This window comes from Camelus bactrianus, chromosome 2 (genome assembly GCF_048773025.1).
Source record: "Camelus bactrianus isolate YW-2024 breed Bactrian camel chromosome 2, ASM4877302v1, whole genome shotgun sequence".
Taxonomy (NCBI): domain Eukaryota; kingdom Metazoa; phylum Chordata; class Mammalia; order Artiodactyla; family Camelidae; genus Camelus; species Camelus bactrianus.
The window spans coordinates 97631476-97656484 of NC_133540.1; the positions used below are offsets into that span (position 1 = coordinate 97631476).

Consider the following 25009-nt stretch of genomic DNA (forward strand, 5'->3'; position numbering starts at 1 on the left):
ACATATATATACACAAAGTATATATGTCATTCATTAAAGAACTGTCCAAAAAAAGAAATAATTACTAGAAAGTTAATGTAGGTGTTTACACTTCATTTGACAATTACAACTTATCTGAACTGAGGTTTCCACTGCTTAGTAATGACTGATAATAACAATGACTAGCAATTACAATGACAAAATAGCTGTAAATTTCACTGTTGTGCCTTGGTCAAAATTTTCATTGATGGATAATTTTCACCAAAATTCTGTACTTTAGTTAACCTAAAAAATGATTATTCTTCACCGCAGAAATTTAATGGAATCCTAAATCACAAATTTACTAACAATTCCTGAAATAGGGTATATATTCAAGAGGAATAAATATCTGTCACTCTTAGCAAAAGACTATTCTGAGAGCTCAAAAAGTATAATGCCATAGTAAATCATTCGTATACAAGGGTCTCTTGTTTAGATGCCACCATAGATTGATTATTCTAAACAGAAAGGCAGCACCACATTTCTTACTCTTATAAAGGAGGAAAAAGCCTTTTTAAAAAACTCTTTGAAGAAGTTTCAGTAGATATATTGAGTCAAACACAGCAGCACTTTATTAACAAGGACAGAGAAATATGACCACAAGGAAATACTCTTAAGTCTAAGGTGAATGCTATCCTGGGCAGCATAAAATGAAAACTAAGAAAGGTGGGCATCCCAGTATGTGTCTCATAGCTGTTCAATGGGAAAGAAAACAAGGCAAGACAAGAGCGACAGTGACATCACAGGCTGACTACAATACTTCATTACTTTGAGAAGGGTAATGAATGGTCATACCCCCAACTAGAAAGAAGAGTCATTTGAGACATAATAACTGGGCCAGTTTTGTTAAGTTTTAACACTGCCTACTCCTGAACTCTGGTATTGATTTCCTCTCTATGTAGGAAGTTAACACTTAATGCTCTTGATAGAGGCCATTTAAATCTTTCTGACTGAAGCAGTCCAAATCCATCTGACCTCAGAACACTGGGTCTAAGAGTCAACTTCTTGCAACACTGATATATTTTCTTTGAAATCTTTGATGGTGCTAAGTCGGCATAATGGTACCATAATTTGAAAATGAAATGGGGGCACAAAGAAGTCCTAATTTACATATATGTGCTATATATTATATATATATAATATATATAGCATTCCATATTCCAGTATCATATGACAGAATTTACAGTCGGAATAATCAAGACATTTACTTTAGTTTTCCTGTGGCCACTCATGTAATGAAGTGAAGAACACCAGTGTATTAATAAGGTCCCTTTTTATCGCATGCTATTTCCAAGCAGGTGTTTGGAATGCTCAGAAGACTCCACTTTGTCCCCTAAGGCCTCCTAAAACATAATTTAATTGAAACTTGATAGAATAAGTATCTTCAGACTCTAGTTGAAGCAGAAGTAGTTTCTGTTTATATCCTAGGAAACCTTGGATAACATGCCTTGTTCGTGAAATTGAAAAAAAACACCAGATCAGCACACAAAGAGGATACAATAGTTATCAAAGTGACTAAATGCCCAATTATTTTGAGTCATCATCTGTGCAAAGCAAGTGGTACCAAGTAGGCCAAATCTGACTAGGTAAGAGTTCCAGGAAGATGTTTTCCTGTTTGATGCACAAAAAAATAATTTTATGAAAATGTGGGGATGGGAGAGGGAGCAGCTCTGTGCTTCTTGCTGTGTTACCTTTATTATGTCCCTAGTATTACTGAGACTAGTTTAAAAATAGCCTACAACAAGAATGTTCTAATCACCAGCCACCTTTTCCACCTTTCTTCTTTTTCTGTTGCTGCTTCTTCTTTGTCGCTGGAGCCCCTGCAGGTTTCTGGTGTCTTGGGGGTATGATATTACTTGTAGATGTAGATGCTGTTGCTGCACTGCCAGGTCTTGGGGAGGTGGGTGGGCTGCTCACAGTTTTACTGGCATCCCTGAAATCATCAGATCAGCACAGTGTTGGTCATTCATATATTCAACAAAAAGCTATAAAAATTTCTGTACATGGATTTCACTTTCCACACCTCACAATCTCCTACACATAGTCTATTTCTTTTAAGGTGGGTTCCCCAACTCCCTATCCATTTTTCTTTTGAATAAAATTTTTACTGCTTTATAATTTTTAAAAAAGTAATAGACTGCACGTGCCAATTTTTGGAAAGCTTAGAAAATAAAGAAAATTTTAATGACCTACAATCTTACCATTAGAAATAAGTTATTTAGAAAATTTTAAATTCTGCTTTCTAGTCACATTATTTATTTATATCTGTTTACCTAGATATTTAGTTAGTTGAATGACTCCACGTATTTAGTTTCCTTCTGAAAGTACTGTAGTCCTAATATTTACAATACAATCTTCTAATTCTAGTATTTACAATATAACCAAACCAGAAACAATACATTTTCTTTCCTTTACATAATAAGCATGCTACAAAACATTTATTAAAGATAATCTGACTATACTTCTCATACTGAAAATGTGTTTTAAAAATTCTTACTAATGACCCTGAGTCAATCTCAGAAAGCAGTCTACGCACTGAGGGACTTCAACTGGGGAGCAATGTCTTACAGTTCAGATGAAGCTCCTGCAGTCGCTCCCTGGGTCCCTTTTCCAATCTGATCCTTCTTTTTACCCTTCTTTCTTCCCCGGTAGTAAGAACGTTCACGCATTGGTAGCCATCTTTCTGGATCTGGGGTCACTTTTGGGTCATAATTCTTAGGCAGTTTTCCTGTGTAACAATTAATTGATAAAGAAATGAGAGGTCTGCCCATAATGCTTCTAAGACAGTCTGTTTAAACACTGTGCCCAAGCCTGGGAATAAAAAAACATTAAAAGTGAAATAAGTTTCTCTGAGAAAGTTTTATTTGTATAATTTTACCCACTTTTGCCCTGGATTAAGACAGCCTAAACCTATGAATGCATGGCATTCCCATGGTTAGTGATTCATGGCCGGACACTGACCTATGTTGGCCCAATCAGATTAATGGGAAAGGCTTGCCAAGTGCAGAAAGGCTCTCTATGTCCTGATGGATGGAAATGACAAGTAGGTGGCCCTGTTTCCAACAAACATCTGATTACCGTAATGGGTCCAGTTTTGAGCAAAGTAGAACAAAGAGATACAACTACCGGATAAACCGACCTTGATGCTAACCTTCCTCTACACTGCCAGTTTCATAAACAATAAATTTTCTTAAGCTAGTCTCATGGAGTTCTATGATACTTGTAGCCAAAAGCTCCCTAATGTATAAAGGCTTATGGTGTGCCAGGCACTGTTCTAAGAGCTTTACATGTAATAACTTATTTAATCCTATGAGGTATACACCATCATATTCCACTTCACAGCTGAAAAACTCAGGCAGGTATGTTACAGACCTGTTCACAGTCCCAGCAAAAGAGCAATGTTACTAGAGCAACAATTTGAATTCAGGCACTCAAACTTCAGAACTGCACTCTTTAAAGTTACAAAATTAAATAAATGTTAGCTATAATCGAGACAAAGTTCAGTATTCATAGATACAAGAGGACAGTATATTTATGTCTAAAGATTTCTACGTAGGACTAAATTCAAGTTTTTATCTTATAGAAAAGAATCTAAAGACTTAAAAAAAAGTCTTACCCTTCTTTTTTTTCTTCTTTTTTTTCAAATCTCCCTGTCTACAAAGAGAATAAAAATCATTACCATCACTGTGATAAAATATTTATACAGCATGAAGCATGTTCAAAAGAGTGAGCTGGGCACTTCATCATAAAGGGGTTTAAGATTTGGTGCCACCTCACCAAAGCTGTTAACTAGTTGGGATATCAATTCAGATTCAATTTAAGCAAGCTTCATACACTACAGTTTTTAGAAGGTGGTTTAGAAAAGAGGGGTGACAACTGTTTTCAGAAAATAGATACCATTTACACTGGCACATATTAAGTCTATGCAAAAAGGTAAGAAATCTGTACAAGCACGAAAATCCACAGTTCTATGGTAAGTTACCTTATATTTGGCAAAACTAGAAAATAATTGTAATTCTTTGTCAGAAGAACATGTATAGGTGGAATACATGCAAAGAATATTTCTTGGAGGATATGCAAGACAAGTAATACTGGATTTATGGCCTTGGGAGGGAAGAGGGCAGACAGGGTGAGAAGAAAGAATTTATACTCTGTACTTTATTATCTTTCAAGTTTTGAAATTTGTGAGTTTATTGAATTTTTTTAAAGTAAAATCTTTATTAAATACACTGAAAAAAAAGGTACTGGAAGAGCATAAAAAAATCAAGAAAACACTTGAAAATAACTGTTAAGTACTCTGAGAGCTACAGTAGGAAAGATGAAGACGTAACAAGTATCTCAGGACATACTCATATGTGATATACCTCTATGGGAACTACGAAGCAGCAAACTAAAAGATGAGACAATAATTTCTGCCCGAACTCCATTCTACCAAGTCTTTCAACAGTGACAGTTCTTTCGGGGTACCCTGAAGAGTAAGAAATGCAACATACAGTGTCTTACTTCGGAGCTTCATCTCTCTTTTCAATAGTCTTCTGAATCGTCTCCTAGTAAATCATACTCCACAGCAGTACTTACAATTTCCCGAAGATTCTCTGCCATTTCTTACTTCTTTGCTTTGCTCACACTTTGCCTACCTCATCCTCATCTTCTCTAGAGTCAACACAATCCTCTCCTCCCTGAAGCCTTTCCTAACCTTCCACTGTCCCCAGGAAGGACTTTTCCCTCTGGTACACTCCTCTATGCCTGCACAGTCGTAGCACATGCAACCTTTATTTCAATTAATGCTTAAATATATTTCCTTCCTGCTAGATTGAGAGTTTTTTTGAGGGCAAGGACAATGAATTTTCTTTTGTCAACAATATAGTATGTCTTCAAAAGAAACTAAATCTTTGTATTCAGAAGTCAGCGTAAAAGGCACTAATAATGCCTAATGAAAATACAGTGCTAAAACTGAGAAGCTTTAAAGTCAATCTACGTCTTAATAATCTGTCTAAGGGAAAGGGAAAGAAGATTAAAGGATTAAAAAAGAACTGTATGTTCTTACTAATTATCCAGCCCTGTACTGGAAGAGGGGAAAAAATACTGAAAATATTTAAATAGGCATTATTTGAAAATTCTCTTAAGATCTGGCTTGAATTTATTATTTTGGGGTTCTTGATAAAGCTTGAAATTGAGATCATGATGAAATGGAATCCAGACCAATACAGTATCTCTGAGACGCCAATCCCTTATTTACCTTTTTAAAATCTATTAGGATAATACATTTTTACCAAACACAGAGTTCATAATGAAATCAATCATATACTATCACTGATACATTTTTCAAGTTAGGAAAAATTAGATTTCACAAGTCATTAAAAAAGGGAAAAATAGTGAAAAATTATTAAAGTCACAAAGCTGGGGAAGTGTTCTCTCTCTTTCAGTCTCTATTCATCCTGAGTCAAAAACAGAATCCTGAAATATTTTATTTAGTAGGCCTCTGTTGTTTTTGAGACAGCAATGTAGGGAGAACAAGGAAAGAATCAGAATTTGACTTCTTCTAAGTTACCAAAGCTGGCTAACTTTTCCTCCCGATCAGCAAAATAAACCTCACCTGAACTCTGGTTTAGAATGTTAAATGACGTACTAAAGGTACGTCAATAACGCACAGGTGAAGTAGGGCATATCTAGCCTGTGGAATACTATGCAAAAAAAGAGTACGTCTACATTGAGAATATGGAAAAATCTCTCAGACTTAGTAAATGAAAGAAAGTTCAAAAACAGTTAAATACAGTACAATCCCGTTTCTGTAAAAAATAAAAAATAATCTAATCTAAAAATATTTCTAAATCAGCTGTGTGTAAACACAAAGAAAAAGATCTGGAAGTATCTACACTAAATTAGTACTGGAGGTTAATTCTGAGTAGGGAGGAAGGGGGGAAACAAGGACAAAAAGCTGAGCACAGAAAGAGAAGGGAAAAGTAGCAAAGGGGACTTAAACTTTATTCACATGGAATTTTTATGAGAATGCATTTTTTAAATTTCTTATATAACTTAAAATCAGCACTGGTGGATGTTACAATGAAAAACATTACCCTTGCTCCTTTGGTTGACTATCTCCAGCAACTTTTCCACCCTTCTTCCGAATGTACGTAGCACCAGGAGAATTTTCAAGAGCCTCAACATCTACTTTGAGAGACATACTATCTGACGAGGGCAAATGTTTACTAAGACTGGGATAATACAGGAGTTTAGGAACACATTATATATACATATATACGTCTACCAATATACTCATGACAAAAGAAAAACAGTCTTTTTTGGGTGCCTTTCATCAAAAGCAAAAAAAGGTTCTTAAATCTTCTATAGAATAATAAATCAGCAGGTCATAAGGTCAATTATAGATCATGTATCATGAAAGAAGAATTTGAGAAAAGAGTCATAATCTAATCATCCATTCCTTAGTTCAGTGATGTACTTCAAGGTGGTGGCTTAATGAAAACTCCACTGCAAAACAACTATCAAGCTTACAAAACACAGACTTGCTCAATGCAGAAGCTTTTGACTTGTGGCTGCTTAGCATCCACCATCTCACCTTAGTTTTGGGAACACCAAGGAAATTTGGAGTAGCACACATGGTCCAAACTCAGCCAATCAGGGCACCAAATCCCCTCCTACCATCAGTAATTGTTTGAGATGTGACCTAAGACTGTTCAATCAGAATGACATTTCAGAATCATGTACAACTACCTAAATAAAATATGCGTTTTCTTCTTTTTTCTTTGCTGCTCTGCTTGAACCTGGAGAGATACAAGCTGCATTCCTGTTGATTTCATTTTTGCTTGTGGATGAAACTGTACCCCAAGTTGGATCTATCACTATATTTTCAGCCACATTGATCAATAAATTCTCATTTTTGCTTTTACTACTTAAAGGAAGGGTTTTGTTTGCTGAAATTTAGAAATGGCCATGGTCAAAACAGGTAAGGGACGATATCTAGTGTGCACTTGGGAGTTATCTGGAACAATCAAAAGGATACGCTTTTGCCTTCTCAGGATCTACGAGTGAGTACGCAGAAATAAGCTGTGCCAAGGTGTGAATATCTTTTGGATTCTGTCTAAAAGAAGAAATAAGAAAGTTACTGAACAGTTTATAAAACTGGAGAAAGTAACATAAACAAGGAAAATAACTCCCTCATATCAAAGAAGAGCAATAAAACTTGGATTTCTACACCTCCACCTTCCAGAGCTTACTTCCATAGCTGTTCTAGGTCACTAATTGCCTCCTTCTTCCGCCCATATTTGAGTTTGAAGTTCGCAGCTTCCCTTACCAAGGACAAATGAGCAGGAGATTTGGGCTATACGTTTAATAAAAAGAGAGGAAAAAAAGTTACAAGCTAAATATCTAGCAAGTCAATGTCACTAGGTCTTTAAAATGGACCAATCCATTAAATTTCTCATCTTAAGTTTTACTGAATGCATTAAACAACAAAAAACAAATTCACACACACAGAGAGAGCTGGATAGACAAATTATTACAAATGTTGATCAATTTATGAGTTTGGAATGCAACCTATCTCTACTTAGACTATCTGGTCTAAAACTAGAAATATTCCCCCATAATCAAGTTTTAAAGTTATGTCACCGTATTTCTCAAACATTAATTTAACATACTTCCCAGAACACTGGTATTTCCTCACAGCTAATAGTGCTAACAGTATAAATGCTACCTGTGTATATGTATATCTAAAAGCTGAATATTGCCTATGCAGAGACCTATACTGGAAAAAATAAAGATGTTCCTATTAGATGGAGATATAATACACAATTATTCTATGTACTGCTGTTCTACCAATTACTATCATCCATGACATCACTTATATGCAATCATGTACAATTATTCTTATTTCTTGAGATTACACATACAAACACCTGTACACACACACAACAGAGGAAGGAGCTTCAGAAAACATAACTGAGCATATTTTTTTCATTTTGCAGCTATTTCTTACTTCTAATAACTTTATTGGGATCTGGTATACTTAAAAACTGAAAGACGGTCTAATAGCATGCCATCTTTTAAAGAGTTGCAATGTTTCAATCTCATTAATTTTGAGTTCACTACTACAGCTTTTTATTTTTATGTAAAAACATGCCCTCAACATTTTTACCTGACGGTTTTGATACCACTGGATAGCTTGTGTGAAGACTTCAATGGCACTGTCAATATCTTCCTCATGGCTATACATCGTCACTAATGCAGACACCTATCCAGCCAAAGGTATAAATTAGTAAATAGCATTCCTCCTTCCCTCTCAGGATAAGCTTTTTGAAAATGAAAAACATTGAATAGCAAAAAAAGGTCATTAGGCTCTCGACTAGTGCTTAATTCATAAAAATTGCTAGAGCACAATGACTAGAAATACCATAAACAACAATGGTGTTTATCTATAAAAAATACCTTTCCCCTTAAGCAGTGCCAGTTCACAGTCTGTTAACCAGTCCACAACAAGTACAGAAGTTTATAATAAATGCTTAGAAAATCAGTTTATATAATAAGACATTGCTGAGACATCCAAGATGTGATCACTGAGGTGAACTAGCATGGCTGAACTCCCATGCTGAGCTCCATGTGGCCTCAGCTACAGAAAGCCAGTGAAAGCTTGCCTAGTGTGTCAGAGGGACAGTAACAAGGCCTATGTGGCTGGAGTGGAGCAAGAAGGGGAGGAGCAACAGGAAATAAGGACAAAAAGGGAAACAGAAACAAAAAGCTGGATCATTGAGAAAAATCAATAAAATTAATAAACCAGACTAAGTAGGAAAAGAAGAGAACAAATAATAACAGGAACAAAATGTTCTACAAGTACTAAAAGAATAAATAGGGAATATCTGAGTGACTTTTACATCAATAAATCCGACAACCAAGATGAAACATTTTCAGCCATATGGTATATTTGATTCTAACATAATGTAATTATAGCCCGAAAGCACTACCATAACACTATTACACATTTACCAAGTGTCAACTGTAGACAAGCTAGAGGGTAAAACAGTCCCTGTACATAAATGCACATACCACCACTACAGAATCAGTCTTTACTTGGAAACAGATGTGTTCACAGCTTTATTAGTGATCTAAGCCTGTGATGCTTGAATAATCAGAGAACTAAAAATTAAATTCATTGGCCACTTTTACTAAATTGTTTTAGCTCAAAAAAATCATACTAAAGACATGATAAAATAATTTAGGCTGAGAAATTCACTATATATGTCTTAGTTTATTTAAGGGTGGCTTTCAGTGGTAATATAAGGCCCAAGTAGTGCCTGTAGCGCCTGACACATTTGACTAAATAATCAATGCAAAGCAGAGCATAAAATGAAATTAAACTTACACCAGAAAATTGTTACTATCCTACCTACTGCTACTACGTTATGAGTATATAAAAAATGCAGAAGAAATTAAAGTGAAAACAAAAAAATGTCACACATATCAATGGACTATTAACTCCATGACATTTCAGTCTTACAATATTTTAGTTATAAACTCACCATGCCTGGTTTATGCTTTAACTCCTCTATGCTTCTCAATATTAGACATGCTTTGGAAATATTACCTTATGAGATTAAAAACAAAATCAACATCACACTGAAGAAAAAGACAAGAAATTTAAGAGTCAAATTTTGTAACATCTCTAAATACTCAAGCTTTGGGACCTTGGGAATAATGTATTCTATTTACTCATTTTACAAATAAAGGAAATTGAGTCCTAAAGAAACACTATACCTTGCTTATGCCCACAAAGTTAATGGCAGAGCTGCTACCAGAAAAGAAGTCTCCCGATTCACAGTCTATTGAGTTCTATTTCTCCTTCTTCAGACTGTAACTTAAAGGTAGGAGTCCTTCCCTAAAGGCCTTGAAATACGTTACTGTAGATATGAGTGCAATGGAAAATTTCCTACAGTGTTAAAATTCTGATTTTCCACTCATTGCAGACCTCAATAACTTAACCCTTCCAAAGTCTTTAAAGACAAAACAAAACAAACAAAAACCATTACAGACTCACTCTCCATAATTTTAATATGATAAATAATCCTCGCAAAAATAAACTGAAAACTGGATGAGAAAAGATAAAGTGGAAAACAAGAAAAAGAAGAAAGCAAGGTGGGAAAAGAAAAGAGAAACAAAGGAGGGAGGTAAGAAATGTGAAAACAGGGTAGGCTGGTCTCAATCTGGTTTCCATTACTAACCTACTAAGGAGCCTTTTTACACATTTTTCCCCCTAATTGCCAACTCCCCTCTACCGTATCCATGAAATTTTCACTTCAGTCATCATAATATCTAAGATTTTTTCCACCCCCTGCTCCCACCAAACCAATCACCCCTATTGAGAATGCATGGCCGATAACAGCTGTGTGACAGAACTTTCTGTGACAATGGAAACATCTGTTTCTATGCTGTCCAACCAGTCACAAGTGGCTATAAAACTTCTGAAATGTTGCCAGCACAACTGAGGCACTGAATTTTAAATTTCAGTTAATTTTAATTTAACTTAAAATAGCTACATATGGATAGTGGCTACCAAATACGTACAGCACAGCTCTAGATACTCAGGGCTGGTGCAAAAATGCTAGCAGTTTTCTGTAAGATTCAAAAATGTCAGTTCTCATTAAATTTCCTTGCCTCTTCTCTACCAAAGATATGGATTGTAAAGTATAAATGAAGAATAAACAGCAAAGAAATATTGACTACTAGGATGCAAAGTAACCCTTATTTCATGCAAATACTACCAGGTGACATGACACACCCAGGAAACTTAAGCATGGAACAGAGGCATTCTTTTCCTTCTAAAAGCTTTCAAGGAACAGATTTAGAAACAGTCTACACAGGGATAACCCAAGAAAAAGGCTTACTAACTCACTACAAAATGTGCTGGAGCTCACGCAATCTAGCTTCATGTTTGAAACAGCAATAATTATACTTTACTATTATGCAAAGGTTTTACAAATCATAGTTCACAATTACTTCAGAATCATTCCAACCGTATGTTTCCATTAAAATATTTTAATCATGATGAAATAATCATGAATACCTTGGGAAATTTTCAGCTGTGCCATGGTCAGCTTAATTTCAGCAGCATTTTCTGGATGCTGATCTGAAAATTCCTAAAATTTTTTTAGTTGGGGGAAAAAAAAATCACATTTAATTTATACAACTAAATGCACGCATTCTAATTACTTATCTCGGCCTCAGCTTCATTAAATTTTAAATCCAGTTTTAAAATATTAAACTTCTGGTTTCAGGTCAAAATTTTAACTTTGGAAAAATTTTATTCAACATCCACTTTGCTTTAAAATTATGCTCTGAAAGTAAGTGCAATGATGTCAAGTTTCTAGGAAGTCATCAGTAGAGAAATAATAATTGAGATTACTACATAGATTTTTTTTTTTTTAAAGAAAGATACTCAAATAAATGATGACTCCTTACTAAGGGTCCCCCGCTAGGCAACTTTGCCCTCAAGATGGTCCTAATTTTACACTGTCCAACTTATTCTACCAATGTATTCTACCAATGTATTCACTTCCAATGTATTCTACCCTCAGGAAATTCAAACATGTGATTTAACAGCTGGTCTGGATAAAAACCAAGTCAGTATCTCTGTAACTGTCTGAGGTTTTGAACTGGGACTTAGAGAATACATTAGTGAAAAGGGGGTAAAGTTTGTTCTAGTATTTTAAATCTAAAGCAAACCCTTAACTTCATGTTAAATCAATCTCCAAATGAAAAGCATTCTTCGGGGTTTATGGCAAATATTTACTAATGCAAATTTATATAAACAAAAGCTGCAGCCCAAGAATTGACTACAGCGCTACTCTGGGATTCGTCTAGTGGTATACACATTACCTATTAGTTGTCCCATGAAATTTACAAACTTCTATGTACACTGTTGTAACATAATGAAAATGAAGCAAGGTTGCAACTACCTGACATCTCATTTAAAATTCAAGTAATTGTTTTACCTGGAGCAGCTCTATTGCTTTCATATGCTGCTTTTCACGGCAGAGCTGGGCAGCTTGGATTAACACAGGAAGGAGATGTTCAGGACTTTGGGACTGTAAACTGGCAGATATTTTGCGGCATTGTTCTGCCTAAAAAACAATATCCACCCCCCACCACAAAAATAAGCTGGTTAATGAAGTCATTATGTGAATGACCAAAAATAAAAGAAGGATGGGGGAGGTGAAAGGAAATCAGTTGGAACAAAACAGCAAGTGAAGAACTGCCTAGGATAACAGAAGTGGTTTATAGCATCTATTCTCAATTTTACCCTATAAGAAAAATATTTCCATTTAAGTTTTGAGTTTTGAATGTAAGTTATGAGTTCTAAAAGCATTTAGGAAAGGACAAATCCTAAACATTCATTTGGATGCTTAAATTCCAGAATTTTGTTAAAAAAGAAACCAACACATCAAGTGTCAGCCTTTGTTTCAAAACAACAAAATGTACAAGTATTTCTCGCTAAAGCATTTAAGAAAAACTTGACTCAGTTCTAAATAACAGTACTGCCTGTCAGTCCCTCACTGAAAACCTCTGCCCTAGAACAGTAGGAAATCATATTTTAATTAGAATTTATCCGTAGCAGAGTTATAATCTACCTCCTTAACATTTATAACTTGATGAGATTATGCACAAACTAAAATGAAAGATGGATCTTAAATCCATAATCAGGATCTGCATTTTTGATGATTTTTATTTTAGTCTGGAGAGATTAGAAATAAGAGTATGAGAAAAATTATCTCATTTACAGCTGTGAATAGTGTTTTCTACTTAAAAGCCACCAACTGCACACCTTTACAAAAAATTGGGAAAATTACTTATTTAACAAATACATGACACTTTGAAGTATACATGGGTTTAAGACAAAATATAAATGAAAATATAAATAGACTGGACTGATAAACTCATTATGCCTCACGTGCCATATTCCAAAAGACTTAGCCAGGGAAGCCAGAGGTCTGTTACCTACCTGGTTTGTGTACATAGCGAGTAACGCTTTGTTAAATTCTATAGCTTGCAGCTGTTTCTTGGAAAGCTTAAACTCTACTCCTTCCGCATTGGTTAATTTCACCTTCTTCTTTGAGTCAAAGACATTTTGGTCCTGACAAAGTAAAGTTAATCCACCATTAATGGCACTCTCAGACTTCAACTCTTTTTAACATTCCAAGGCCTTATTCCTCTTCCATTTAGTTATTTTATTCCTCTTCCATTTAGTTATTTTATGTAAACACAGCAAAAGAGCTTGGAAGCTAATATACCTACCTGGCCTGTACTCCTAAGATACATATAAATTTGGCTTGGGTTCTTCATTTTCTTTTATCTTTCTACTATTTAACTTTATTTTTAGCTTTCTGAAGAAAAGTACATAGGGATTAAACAAATCTTATTGTGGAAATCAGAACTATAAAGATATCTAAATTTGCAATTTCTACAAACCATCTTTAGAATTTAGATGACAAATGAGGAAAGTAATTTATTCCTCTCTGACATATTGTCTATATATAAGCAAATGGAATGGAATAAGAGTAGAAGACAATTAAGTCACGCTACATCCTGTAAAGGACAAACTGGGCATCTGAGTGTTTATTATGTGCACAATATTCTAGCTTTGCTAAATGATAAATATATTTGCAAATAAGTGTTACCTCTGTGCTTTTTAAACCAGGTCTTCCACTAGTTTAAAGACCAAAAGGAGGTAAAGAAGAAATCTAAAATAAATTCTTTTTCTGAGTTGAAGCTCCAAACCAATGTGAAATTATTTTAATGTATAGCAAGGAACTGGCTTTCATATAAATCAACCCTCAAGATATCATATTTATAGTTGGAACTCCTATGTCACTATTTTAATACTTCAATTCACCACACACGCTACTACCAGACTTCTTTTAAACTTTGCTACCATGGCACTTACCAAAAATTTTTATCTTTTAAGGCTTCCCACACCTTGATTATCACTCAATCTAACCTATTTTTTTAAACTAGCCAACATGGATGTATCCTCTTATCTTCTGTTCTCTCACTTTCCCCCCACAAGACATAAATATTTTGTCATATGTTTATTTGCTTATGCTGTTGCTTAACCTTTCAAACCATGCCCCTTCTTCAAGGGTCAGCTCAAATTTGCCAACCCAGTCATCTTTTCTTTCATCAAATACTGCAGTTACAAAGTATATGACAAGAATTTACTTTTAAAACTTTTTTAGTGGGGAGGTAACCAGGTTTGTTTGTTTTTAAGGGAGGTACTAGGGATTGATCCTAGGACCTTGTACATGCTAAGCCTGAGCTGTACCCTTTCCCTCTACAAGAATTTAAACATACACAAATTTTTTCCAGCAGCAGAATGAGATTTTTTTAACTACATAATTATTAAGACCATGTCTCATATTTATTCTGCATTACCTAATGCATCCAGCACTGTATTGAATAAAAAGTCATAAATAAATATTTGTTGACTGAAGAAAGTTCAATGTATAAATACATTTAGATTGAGCTATTTAGTACTTCACACACTCTCTTTCCCACAAATTATATCCCAGATAAAAAGAATTTGTCCTCACTGACATTTCAAATTATCCATAAACAAGGCAGGTATATGTTGCTGCTAAGAGTCAAATGCCAGCGTCAATTTTTAGAAACCTACACTATGTCAATGGCCTGCAACATCCTATAACTATTACCTCTCTTAATGCCATTATCCCACATAAGAGAATCCTCTGAATTTCTGCCACAGGAGAGAGATATCACAAAGGCCTACAGGGAGAGCACTTTGGAGTCAGAGACAGGAACCTGAATCCAAGTTCTACCTCTTACTGGCTGTGACCTTATACAAATTACTTAACTCCTATAATCAGCCTCAGACTATACTTCTATAAATTGGAGACAAGTACTTACTGCTAACTAAAAAGATAATTGTGAGGATAAAATAAAATGGCACTTGGAAAATCACATGGCCTATCAAAAGAAACCCAATGTTAATTTTTCTAATTGCCTATTGACTTGAATTTCAAATCTGAACTGGAAATGTTTTCCAATTAAAACAATGTTCCAAACAGTAGTTAATTTGACTAGTACAGTACTTTTTTTTTTTTAACTTTTTTTTTAATTGAAGTATAGTTGATTTACAATGTGTGTTAAGTTTCTGGTATACAGCAGAGTGATTCAGTAATACATAAATATGTTCTTCAAATTCTCTTTAGAGATTATCACAAGATATTGAATGCAGTTCTTTGTGTAATACAGTAGGACCTTGTTATTTAAGTTCAGTACTCTTTAGGATTGTTGATATACATGCTTGTAATATTTCATACATGGGTTGCAGGGGCAGGGTAGGGGGCATAGGGGGCAGAGAAAGAGAGAACCAGCCCATGTCTCCCCACCTACCAAATAAAAACCACTGGAAAGAAAAAACTATATATAGAAAACCTGCATTCAGACTTACTGTATGAAAAAAGTCAAAGTCCAAACAATTTACTACTCTAACAAATAGACATTCTCCATATAATAAAAATAATGGGAAATGATATTATAATTATATATTACAATGATACAACTGTATAGAATAATAATTTTTAAAAATAATGGGAAAAGGGTAACTTTAAAGTCCAGTCCTATAACAAAAAACAAGTTTGATTACTTGAATACACCTTGTAGAATCATCATCATTGTGAGAGTTAAATAACAATCTCTATTGTGATTTTGCTGCGTCTGGACTTAGTCATGGTAAAACTTATCCTAGAAGAAGGCTGGGGTAATATGCTTCCAGCATAAAATACAAGTGTAGGAAAGCCTTGGATATTCCATACCTTGTTAATGGTAATGATGTTATTTGCAATCACAGCTAGCAATGCCACATCTGTTGGCCTGGGAACAAAAAGCAATAGTCAAAAAGGAACAAACCTTTAAAAAGAAACCTCATCCCACATAAAAGATACTCATTGTTAATAACTCACTCACTTTAGTTTTATTATCTGGTTGTAGAGTTGCAAAGCCTCCTCTGTACGACCCTGAAGCTGCAGAATATAGGCCATCTGCCCATGAATGATGGCCAGTTCTGCCTGTGGGTCTTCCTCAGTCCCATCCTAAGGAGAAGAAACATTTTTTTTTTTCTATAAATTCTCTAAATTGATTCACATATTTATCTAGTGATTCAAACATTCAAAAGAGATACAACCCTAAAGATATATAATTTTCAGTAATTTTCCCATTGAGTCAGTTTGCTAAAATTTAGGAATTGCCACCAAAAGAGGGAAGTTTAAATGAGAATGGCAAAAAGACAGATTCTGGAAGAACACGGTGACAAGATCAGGAATATCACTCATTGATCACTTTTATTTTCTAAAATCTAAGAATGAGAAAAAGTAAAACCCAGCATGCAAGTTTAACTTTCTACAACAATGCCACTAAATTTTGGAAACAATCTTCTCACAGAAATAATTTTTTAAATGCTTCACTCTTAAATAATTCTAATCCAAAGATTACAAAATTTAACTAGTAATTATCACCATACAAAAAACTTCAAAAGCTGCAACTAATTTTGTAATTAAAACAGAAGCTCTCTTAACTAACACTCCAGATTAATCTATAGTTTACATTCTTCCTGAGACTGACTGATGCCCACATACAGGGAATGCTCAAGGCTAGGAGGCTGCTCTTTTTGGCCATACTGGGCACTCCCACTCTCACCTAGTAAGCGTATGCTGACCAGGAGTCAGATGTGTTTGTTTCCAATCCCACTGTGCCAGTGTGTTTCATAAGGAAATGATAAAATTTAATTACCATAAGAACTGAGTGTGAAGAGAGACTTGTTTCAATGAAAACTATGCTGAATACTCAGAAATATTTGATAAAAGTGAGTTCCTAAAGAAAATTATCTAATTAGGTATAAGAAAGAAAATGCTAATATGTTAGTGAAAAAAGGACTCTGTAATGAAACTAATTCACAACTGTCTTTAAGATACTAATGCACTTAAAAACAAAACAAAACTGGAGATCATGACTGTTGGATTATATGTAGATTATGTAAGAAACATGCATGAATTCCCATGAATAGACTCTTACTCAAAGACCTGGGCCCTACATCTAAAAACGGGAGAATGAATTTATACTTGCATGCCTTTAAAATGAAAAGTGTAATGCATATAAGATTTTTGTATTGTAATTTCTTACCCTAAGGGGTTCCATCAGATAACTGATCAAGAGAGGTTCTACTGTGATTCCTATTTAATCAATCAACATGTACTCCAAAAAGTCATAAATACTACAATGAAGTCTCCTAAAATTTTTATTATCCAGAAGTGTAAAATTTGGGTTTAACGACAGTAGAATACTTACAGAGTCTTCTGATAAAGAACGGCGGCAAAGATCTGTAGGGAAAAATAGTTTTAAAATTAACATTGCTGGTTAACTCTCATTTGTTTCACATTCCAAAGAGCAAGAACTAAATCCTCAAGCAGAAGATTTAAGATAATCTAATAACAAGCAAATTTAGAATTTATCATTAGCATCAAATACATTACATAAATATCAGTTCCTGATTATTCTAGTTCTTTGGCATTTTCTTTCACTTTGTAATCCCTAAGATAAAAAAATTTTTATGAGAATTTTAAAAATATAAATGCTACAAATGTTGACTGCAAAAAATCAATTACAGAGAAGTATAAAAATAAAGACAATAATCCTACTGGTTTAATCCTCAGTACCTCCATTAAAATAAATCTAATTACTTCCCCTCCAACAAAAAAACAAACAAAATATTCTTGAAAAAATATATATATTGCAGACATCTTTATAATACATATCACCTACTCCACATTATTATTTTTAATGTGATAATTGTTCATGACCACATGGTACTCTATTTTGTGGTGTAACACTTGACCAATCCTCTAATAGGATAGAAACTCATGTTTCTAGATTTTTGTTTTTATGAACATCCCTTCAGTTAACATCCATACAGATACATATGTGAATTTATCTTATTTCCTTATTTACTTACTTCCTTAAAATAAATTTCTAACATCAAAGGGTATGTAAACCTCAAAATCCGCGACCCTGCACCAAACTGCCCACTGCGAAGCCTGTACTGTTTTTACATTCCAACTTGCAGTGTATGAGGCTAGCCTTCTCCCATGCCACTGTCAACACTGGGTATGATCCAGACATTGTAATTCCCAAACATATTTTTCTTCTCATTATGCTCTAACCTCTGCTCTTATTTTAACCATCAAAATTTAAAAATAAAACAGATCTTGTTTCACCTTTTTTTCCTCCCCATCATTCACTGCAGTCCCTACATCACTTTTACAGCTTCCAAGGAAAAGAAGAAAGTCTAAATGTTTCAGGAGTTGAGACCAGACATAAGCCCTCTAAAAAATTATTTTTTCTCTTAATTAAAAGCTTCAAAGCATGTAGATATTGTATATGGAAACATACTAAATGAACTTAGAATGTGCTTGAATAGTGTTATCAATGAATAAATGTAGTGTGTGTGCAGACGTGCACACACAGGCAAATCATATTATTACATACTTGTGTGTTTAGTAGCAATAATGATAATATTTACCAAATGCTTATTAACTCACTTGATTTACATTTAACAGTCAAAGTTACCTGTTTAAAAACCTACTCATTAAAGTTCAAACTTAAGGTTTGGTGTGATTGAAAATGGGTAAGTAGACTGGCTTAGGGATTAGACAGCAAGAGAGGAGAGATACAGTCCAGAACCCAAGACAAACGCTAGATGGACTTTGGGAAATTCCCACTGCATCAATAATTTCCATTTAAAAACTCCCCAAAAGTCGGAGATGGAAATGTTAGGTATCTTGATTGTGGTGGTGGTTTCATAGGTATATACAGCTATCAAAATTCATCAAATTGTACATCTGAAATATGTGTAGTTTACTGTACAGAGATTATACAATAAAGTTTTAAAAAACAAAAACAAAACAAAACTTCCCAAAAGTCAAATGTGATGTTTGAAAATATTTCGCAAAGTTACATGCATATTACATTTACATGTAATTTTAACAAACTTCCAACCTTCAGCTTTTTGTAGGATTTTCATTGCCTGGTTCAGCTGGCCTTGTCCTATCAGTGCACATGCAGCATTGTAGCACAGTTCGTGTGTGCCTTCCTGGAGGCCCAAGTTCTCCTGTCACAGAGCAAAAACCAGTCAAACACTAGACAGAAATATTATTTCATGGCTGTGTGGGTACACAGGGATACTCACTGGAACCACTTTTTCCCAGTTGCTTTGAGCTGCAACAACTGCTGAAAGGTTTGTTTTTCTCTCCTCATCATAATCGTCCTGGGAGTTTCGGACAAGATCTCTATACACAGCTAGGCACTCATCATAGCGTTCTAACCGGTATAACTGAAGAGATAAACAGCAAGCAAAAAGTCAGAGAAGACAAATACTGTGTTACATCCCTAACACCATACAAACCCTTTCTGGAACCACTACATAAGAAACCTAATTCAGCATAACATGGACAATCAACTGTTTCTCTGCTATAATTTTTCAATTAGTTCTGTATGCTATAATACTTTTGAAAAGTTACTTGCAATGAATCCCTATTATATTGCATACTTGTAGGCATGATCCAGCTAGAAAAGCTATTGTACTGTCTCCATCTCGAGGTTAGGTTAAGTGCCTAAGTGCGTTGTGAAAGAAAACCATTCCATAGAAACTAACCCTGTTACTTAAATCTGACTTACAACAAGAAAAATTTCCCACAGGATTACTATGTCTTGATAAACAGGAACTAAACCAGATGTTAACAGAAGGACTTAATATTTCCTAGGAGATCATTATATTCAATCTTCATTTCTCTTTCCCAGAAACCAACAATCACCCCTTGATAGGGTAGTATCAAGTATACATAACATAATTCTTGCTTTTTTCATTCAAATTGTTCTCACAGGGCAGTAAGAACTGCCACTCCAGGTCAATTAGTCTACCATGTATGACAGAGATGGGTGCCCTTCATCAGTCTCAAAATGCTGGAATTTAAGCCAACCCAGCTTACAGGAATTCTTTTTAGATCTACAATCCATAAATTTGCCTTAATCTTTGTTAAACTCACACTACCTTTTAGGAACAATACACTCAATATAACATTGCTGTATTATTGTTGTTGACATTTTAAAAAATTTTAAGAGGGTTTTGCTAGTTTTAATGTAACACTTTTGCCCTCTCATCATAAATAGCCCTATTTTACAGTAGGCTTAATTGCGTGTCTCAAAACTCTTTTAGAATAAGCTATTTCCAGGGATTCCATGAACTATCTGAATTTAGCCAAATTCTTAGTCATCATGATTTTTTTTTATTTTAAACCTAGAAAAAACACCAGCTAAAAACTAGAAGTACTATTTCAAAACTGTGTAAATATATAAGCTTACTAGCCTTCATCTTTCCAACTAAAATGTCCAAATTTTATAGGATAGTTCTCAATTTTTAAATTACCTTGAGAAAGTCATTTGTTCATAGAACACAGTATATGCAATTGTTCAAATGAAGATCAAGAAGAGGGAATATGTTCAAACCCCAAGAACTGGTTTGTGGAGCATCAGGATGGGCTGCGGTTCCACATCCCTGCTCCTTACCATAGGTAGTGTCATGCTTACTCAGGATGATTGTCAATAGGGATTTTAAAGCAGTAATTACCACTTGTCCATAAAGCTCCTTTAGTTTGTCTGTCTGCTGGTTTGCACTTTCTATTGTCTTCAAGGCATTCTCAATTCTGTTTAGCCTGTACTCACAATATGCCTTCTCAAAGGAAAGAGAGTTACTGAAAAAGGAAAAATCAGTATCTGATTATTAGCTAACAATACAGAGCACCAACATATGCTAGATACTGCTCTAAGTACATTTGATACATATTTAGTTATTTAATCCCCATTAACAACAGATGACAAAGGTTAGTGACTTTTCTGAAAATCAGATGCCTCATAAGTGACAGAAAATACTACATCCATTTCCCTAGGCTCTCTTGCTTTTATGGATATTCTTACTAGAATTATTGATCTTTTGAAACAAATATATAAGAATGAAATCATGAATCAGTTAAATAACTGTTTTAGACACAAAGGCAATCAGAACATTGTTTTGAATGGGTTGTTATATTAGTTTCTTAAATCTATTAATCAAGTAATAAGCCATATAATGCTTTTAACTTGTTCAAGATGCAAATAATTAGCAAAGAAAAAGTAGCTAGAAATCTTAAAAGAACCTAGTACTTATAACAAAACTGGTAAACACACAACTACAAAAACACTACTTACATATATAGACTTAAAAATTCATCCACATTGGTGTCACATATGAAACTCATTTTGAAGTTTCAACCATAATTCATGAGGAAAAATAATTATCAAAGCAAATGGCAGTATCTTTTATTTACTTGACTAACAAAAAATTATTTTAAAATTTCCCTATGTCACAAAATGGCCAAAATTCAAAATACTGAATTTTAGCATAAACATGTTTACTAGTAAAAAGCAGTGTCCTGTTTATTATCCTTTTATTTTTAATAATGTTCAAAAATTAGTTTTTATCTATAATACATGCATTTGCCCCCACAAAAAGGTATACACTGAAAGGTTTTACTCCATTATTCAAATCTACCCTAGTCTCCTCACCTCCTGTGAGTGACTATCTTTATTCATTGTTTCTCCATATAGTGTTTGTCTTTGCAAAAACAAAAAAAAACACACGTAGAAATTCTTATATCCTCCTTTTCTTATACAAAAGGAAGTATAGGATACACTGTTCTGTACCTTATAAATATTAAAGAATAAATATGCTGCAAACTTCATTTCAATACACATTTCTTTTGGGGCTTAGGCATAACTGTAAAGAAAAATGAAATTACAGTAACAATTCAGAATATAAGTTCACATTTCATAAAATGGCAATTGAAATAAATAAATGAAAAAGATTAACAACAACAACAAAAACTGCTACATATTCTAAAGACTGCTAAAGAACTCTGATACTAAAAGATCTTGGTCTAAAATCACACTCACCTAAACAATTCTCAAAGGAGGTAGGCACAAAAGTCAGGCTAAGACTGCCGTGCCATCCTAGAGGCCTCTATTCATACATCCCTGCCCTAGATGTCCTGCATTCTCTGCCTTTTTTTTTTTTAATTAAACTTCCGTTGGGGTGTTCTCCTTATGTCCTCTAAGAACTCTTGTTACTCTTGTTTATGCCCCCAAATCCCTCCACAGTTTACCTTCTTCTGAATGGTTCAAAGGGAAGACAGAGTAAAGAAAAGCCTCCTTAAGGCAGAAAAGAACAAAAGTTACTATTGTTTCTTCCAGTTTCAGGAACACTACCAGCAAGCAAAAGGAAAAATGAAGGAAGGAAAGAAAAAGGTCAAAAATTACTGACTAGTAGAGGAAAAAAACGTGGAAATGGTTATAGCTACAGTAAACGTGTCTGATAACTGCACAAAAAAACTAATTAAATCACTTACTTGGCTAACACTTTGGTGTGAGTATTGATGACATTCAAGGCTTCCTTGAAACTTCCATTCTGGATAAGGCATACCACTTTACAGTGTAAGGCAGTTACATCATCCTTGTTTATCTGTAGTACTAGAGAGCAAATTTAGGAAAGCAGTTTTAAAATCCATTCCCTTCCCATATTTTTACTAAAATGTTTCACTTCCTGACGCAGGAAACTACATTTCCAATTTCATGGCAGCAGAAATGATCAGTCAGAACATTTTTTGAAATGGCTATTCTTTACTTTTAACTTAAGAAGTGGCAACAAGGAGAGTTATAATTTAGTAAGTTAGACTTTTCAATGAGATAGATTCCCAAGATGCATGTACCAAAAAAATAAAGTGAATAAATAAGCAAGAATGAAGCTGTTTTCTATAGCTTTTTCCATCTTGAGACGCATGCTACATCCTACATATTTCATTACTTCACAGAGAAAGAAAACAGTTCCCGTAGAACTTGGAAGCAAATGACTTAGGATTGAGTACAGGCTTGTCACTATATGCCTTGAGGTCTTAGACAAGTCACCTGACTGCCAAATCTCAATTTTCTGATTCATAAAATGAGTATTAAAGCATTACCTATTTTGCAAAGTAACTAAGATTAAATGACAATATTTTGGAAAAATCTATAAGCTGTAAATTATACAAACAACTTATCTTGCTGGCAGTATTTCCAAAAACCATTCAAAATTTTCCTTTTCACCTAAGATAACTAAAGAGAGGTATAAGGAAGGGCTCAGGTGGTCAAGTTTCAATGCTGAACAGCTGTTCAGTGTCAAAACGACCAGGATCACTCCCCCTGCTCCTGGGCAACTATAGGAATTCACTTCTCAGTCTAAGAATCAAAATTACTTCTGCCAATTAAGAATATAATATATATGAATAAACTGACAGCCCTTGCTAATTAAAGAATTCCTGCAAAATACTTACTACACCGCTGAGTAGTACTGGTGGCAGGCCCACTCAAATGCCAACGTTAATTCAAAACAAGTTTAAGAATCAAATAATTCTAATTAGTAGCTATTTTCCTCAATGTCTGAAATCACCAAATGTGCACTGTGGGCACAATCACTTCTTTTCACATTAAACCAGCAATAGGTTGTTGAAAATTCATACTTCTATGTTACAGATACACCTTGTATGCTATTACTGCTTTGAACAGCCAAACCCTGCCTGGTAATTACATTTCCAAATCTAACAATTACAGACAAAATCTTCAGTAAAGAATTTAGCACGACAGGGAGCATTAAAAGACACGGCCACATTACAGTTACGTAGTAAAGGATAAAAGAATATACTGAGTTGAACATCACACTGAAGATAGTTTACTCGAAATGATCAGTTACTGGGCAAAAAACAGGATAAATTTTTGCTCTTTTCAACGTTATTTCAAACGTCGGTGCTTTCACACATTTTTCTCGTCTGAAGACACCAGGCAGAGTCTACCTGTGGGAATGACAGGCCTGATACCCAGATCTAGCCCTTCCCTCTACCCTTAAGTTCCACCTCGTCAGCATCAGCTTTCAAACTACGTGTCCCAAGCAGGTTCCTCTCCGCGCTGAGGCCCAAGAGAAAAAGCTCCCTCAGCAATACTGTCTCGATCGCTCCGTTAAAAGGGCGAAGAAAAGGAGATACCGCGGAGTATTTGCGAAATAAGGCGTAAAAACAGCGGAGTTAAATAAGAAAACAGTTTGAAGCGCAGGACGCTGCGGGCTCTTTAAATCCCTCCCTCGCTTCCCGCGGTGGGTAAAGAGGAAAGTCCACGTGGCTCTAAGCCACCCAGGACCCAGGGCTGGCCAGAAGCAGCAGAGGGGCTGCGACCTGTGCCGCTGGGCGTTCGGGCCCTAGCGCCGGACGGCTGGGGTCTCCCGTCCAGCGCCTGTTCGGAGGCGGTCGCGCGCGCCGGAAGGAGGCCGCGTCCTCCCATCCGCCCGGGCCCGCCCCCGCCCCGGCGCCCGCCCGGACACCTACTCTTGTTGATGGTTTTGAGAGCGCGCGTGAAGTCGCCGTTCTGGCCATAACGGTTCACCTCACTCCAGAGCGCAGGCACCGAAACACCCCCACTGCCGCTGCTCGCCATCTTGGAGGAGACGAGGGGAGGGGCGGGACGACCTGTGTCCCGGAAGAGGATCTCGGAGGTGGCCAAGCGGAGGAGGAAGCCGGTGGTTGCTAAGCGTTTCGAGTCGGAAGCGTCTTTGTCCCTGAGTCAGTGTCAGACACCTCAGTCTTAGCTCTCGTAGGTACAAGTTTGCATAGATAGAGTCGACATACCTTATTTGAAACGGGTTTGGAGGAACGAGGCTTCGGACCCCAGGAAGTGGTCAAGAAAGGATTCAGCACAGATTCGGCTCAAAGCAGCGTGCGTTTCCAGGGCGACCGCTGCGGCTAACCAGTGTGCTGGTCCCTCGAGGCGGAGCTGGGCGACAGTCTGTGGAAGAAAAAAGGTC

The 25009-nt window shown here is 35.4% G+C and overlaps 1 protein-coding gene across 1 annotated transcript; it reads right to left on the reverse strand.

The window, feature by feature from the left end:
• Nucleotides 1-567: 567 nt before the first annotated feature.
• SRP72 (signal recognition particle 72) lies at nt 568-24692 on the reverse strand. The gene is made up of 19 exons (XM_010966109.3): nt 24534-24692; nt 22533-22653; nt 20720-20843; nt 19283-19426; nt 19093-19204; nt 17386-17417; nt 16009-16133; nt 15858-15915; nt 13025-13156; nt 12018-12146; nt 11090-11162; nt 9549-9613; nt 8171-8266; nt 7254-7357; nt 7040-7117; nt 6096-6233; nt 3635-3672; nt 2587-2746; nt 568-1951 (listed from the first exon to the last, which is right to left on the reverse strand). Exons 1-19 carry the CDS (start codon nt 24640-24642, stop codon nt 1774-1776), a joined length of 2016 nt encoding a protein of 671 aa, XP_010964411.1. The 5' UTR covers nt 24643-24692; the 3' UTR covers nt 568-1773.
• Nucleotides 24693-25009: the final 317 nt, after the last annotated feature.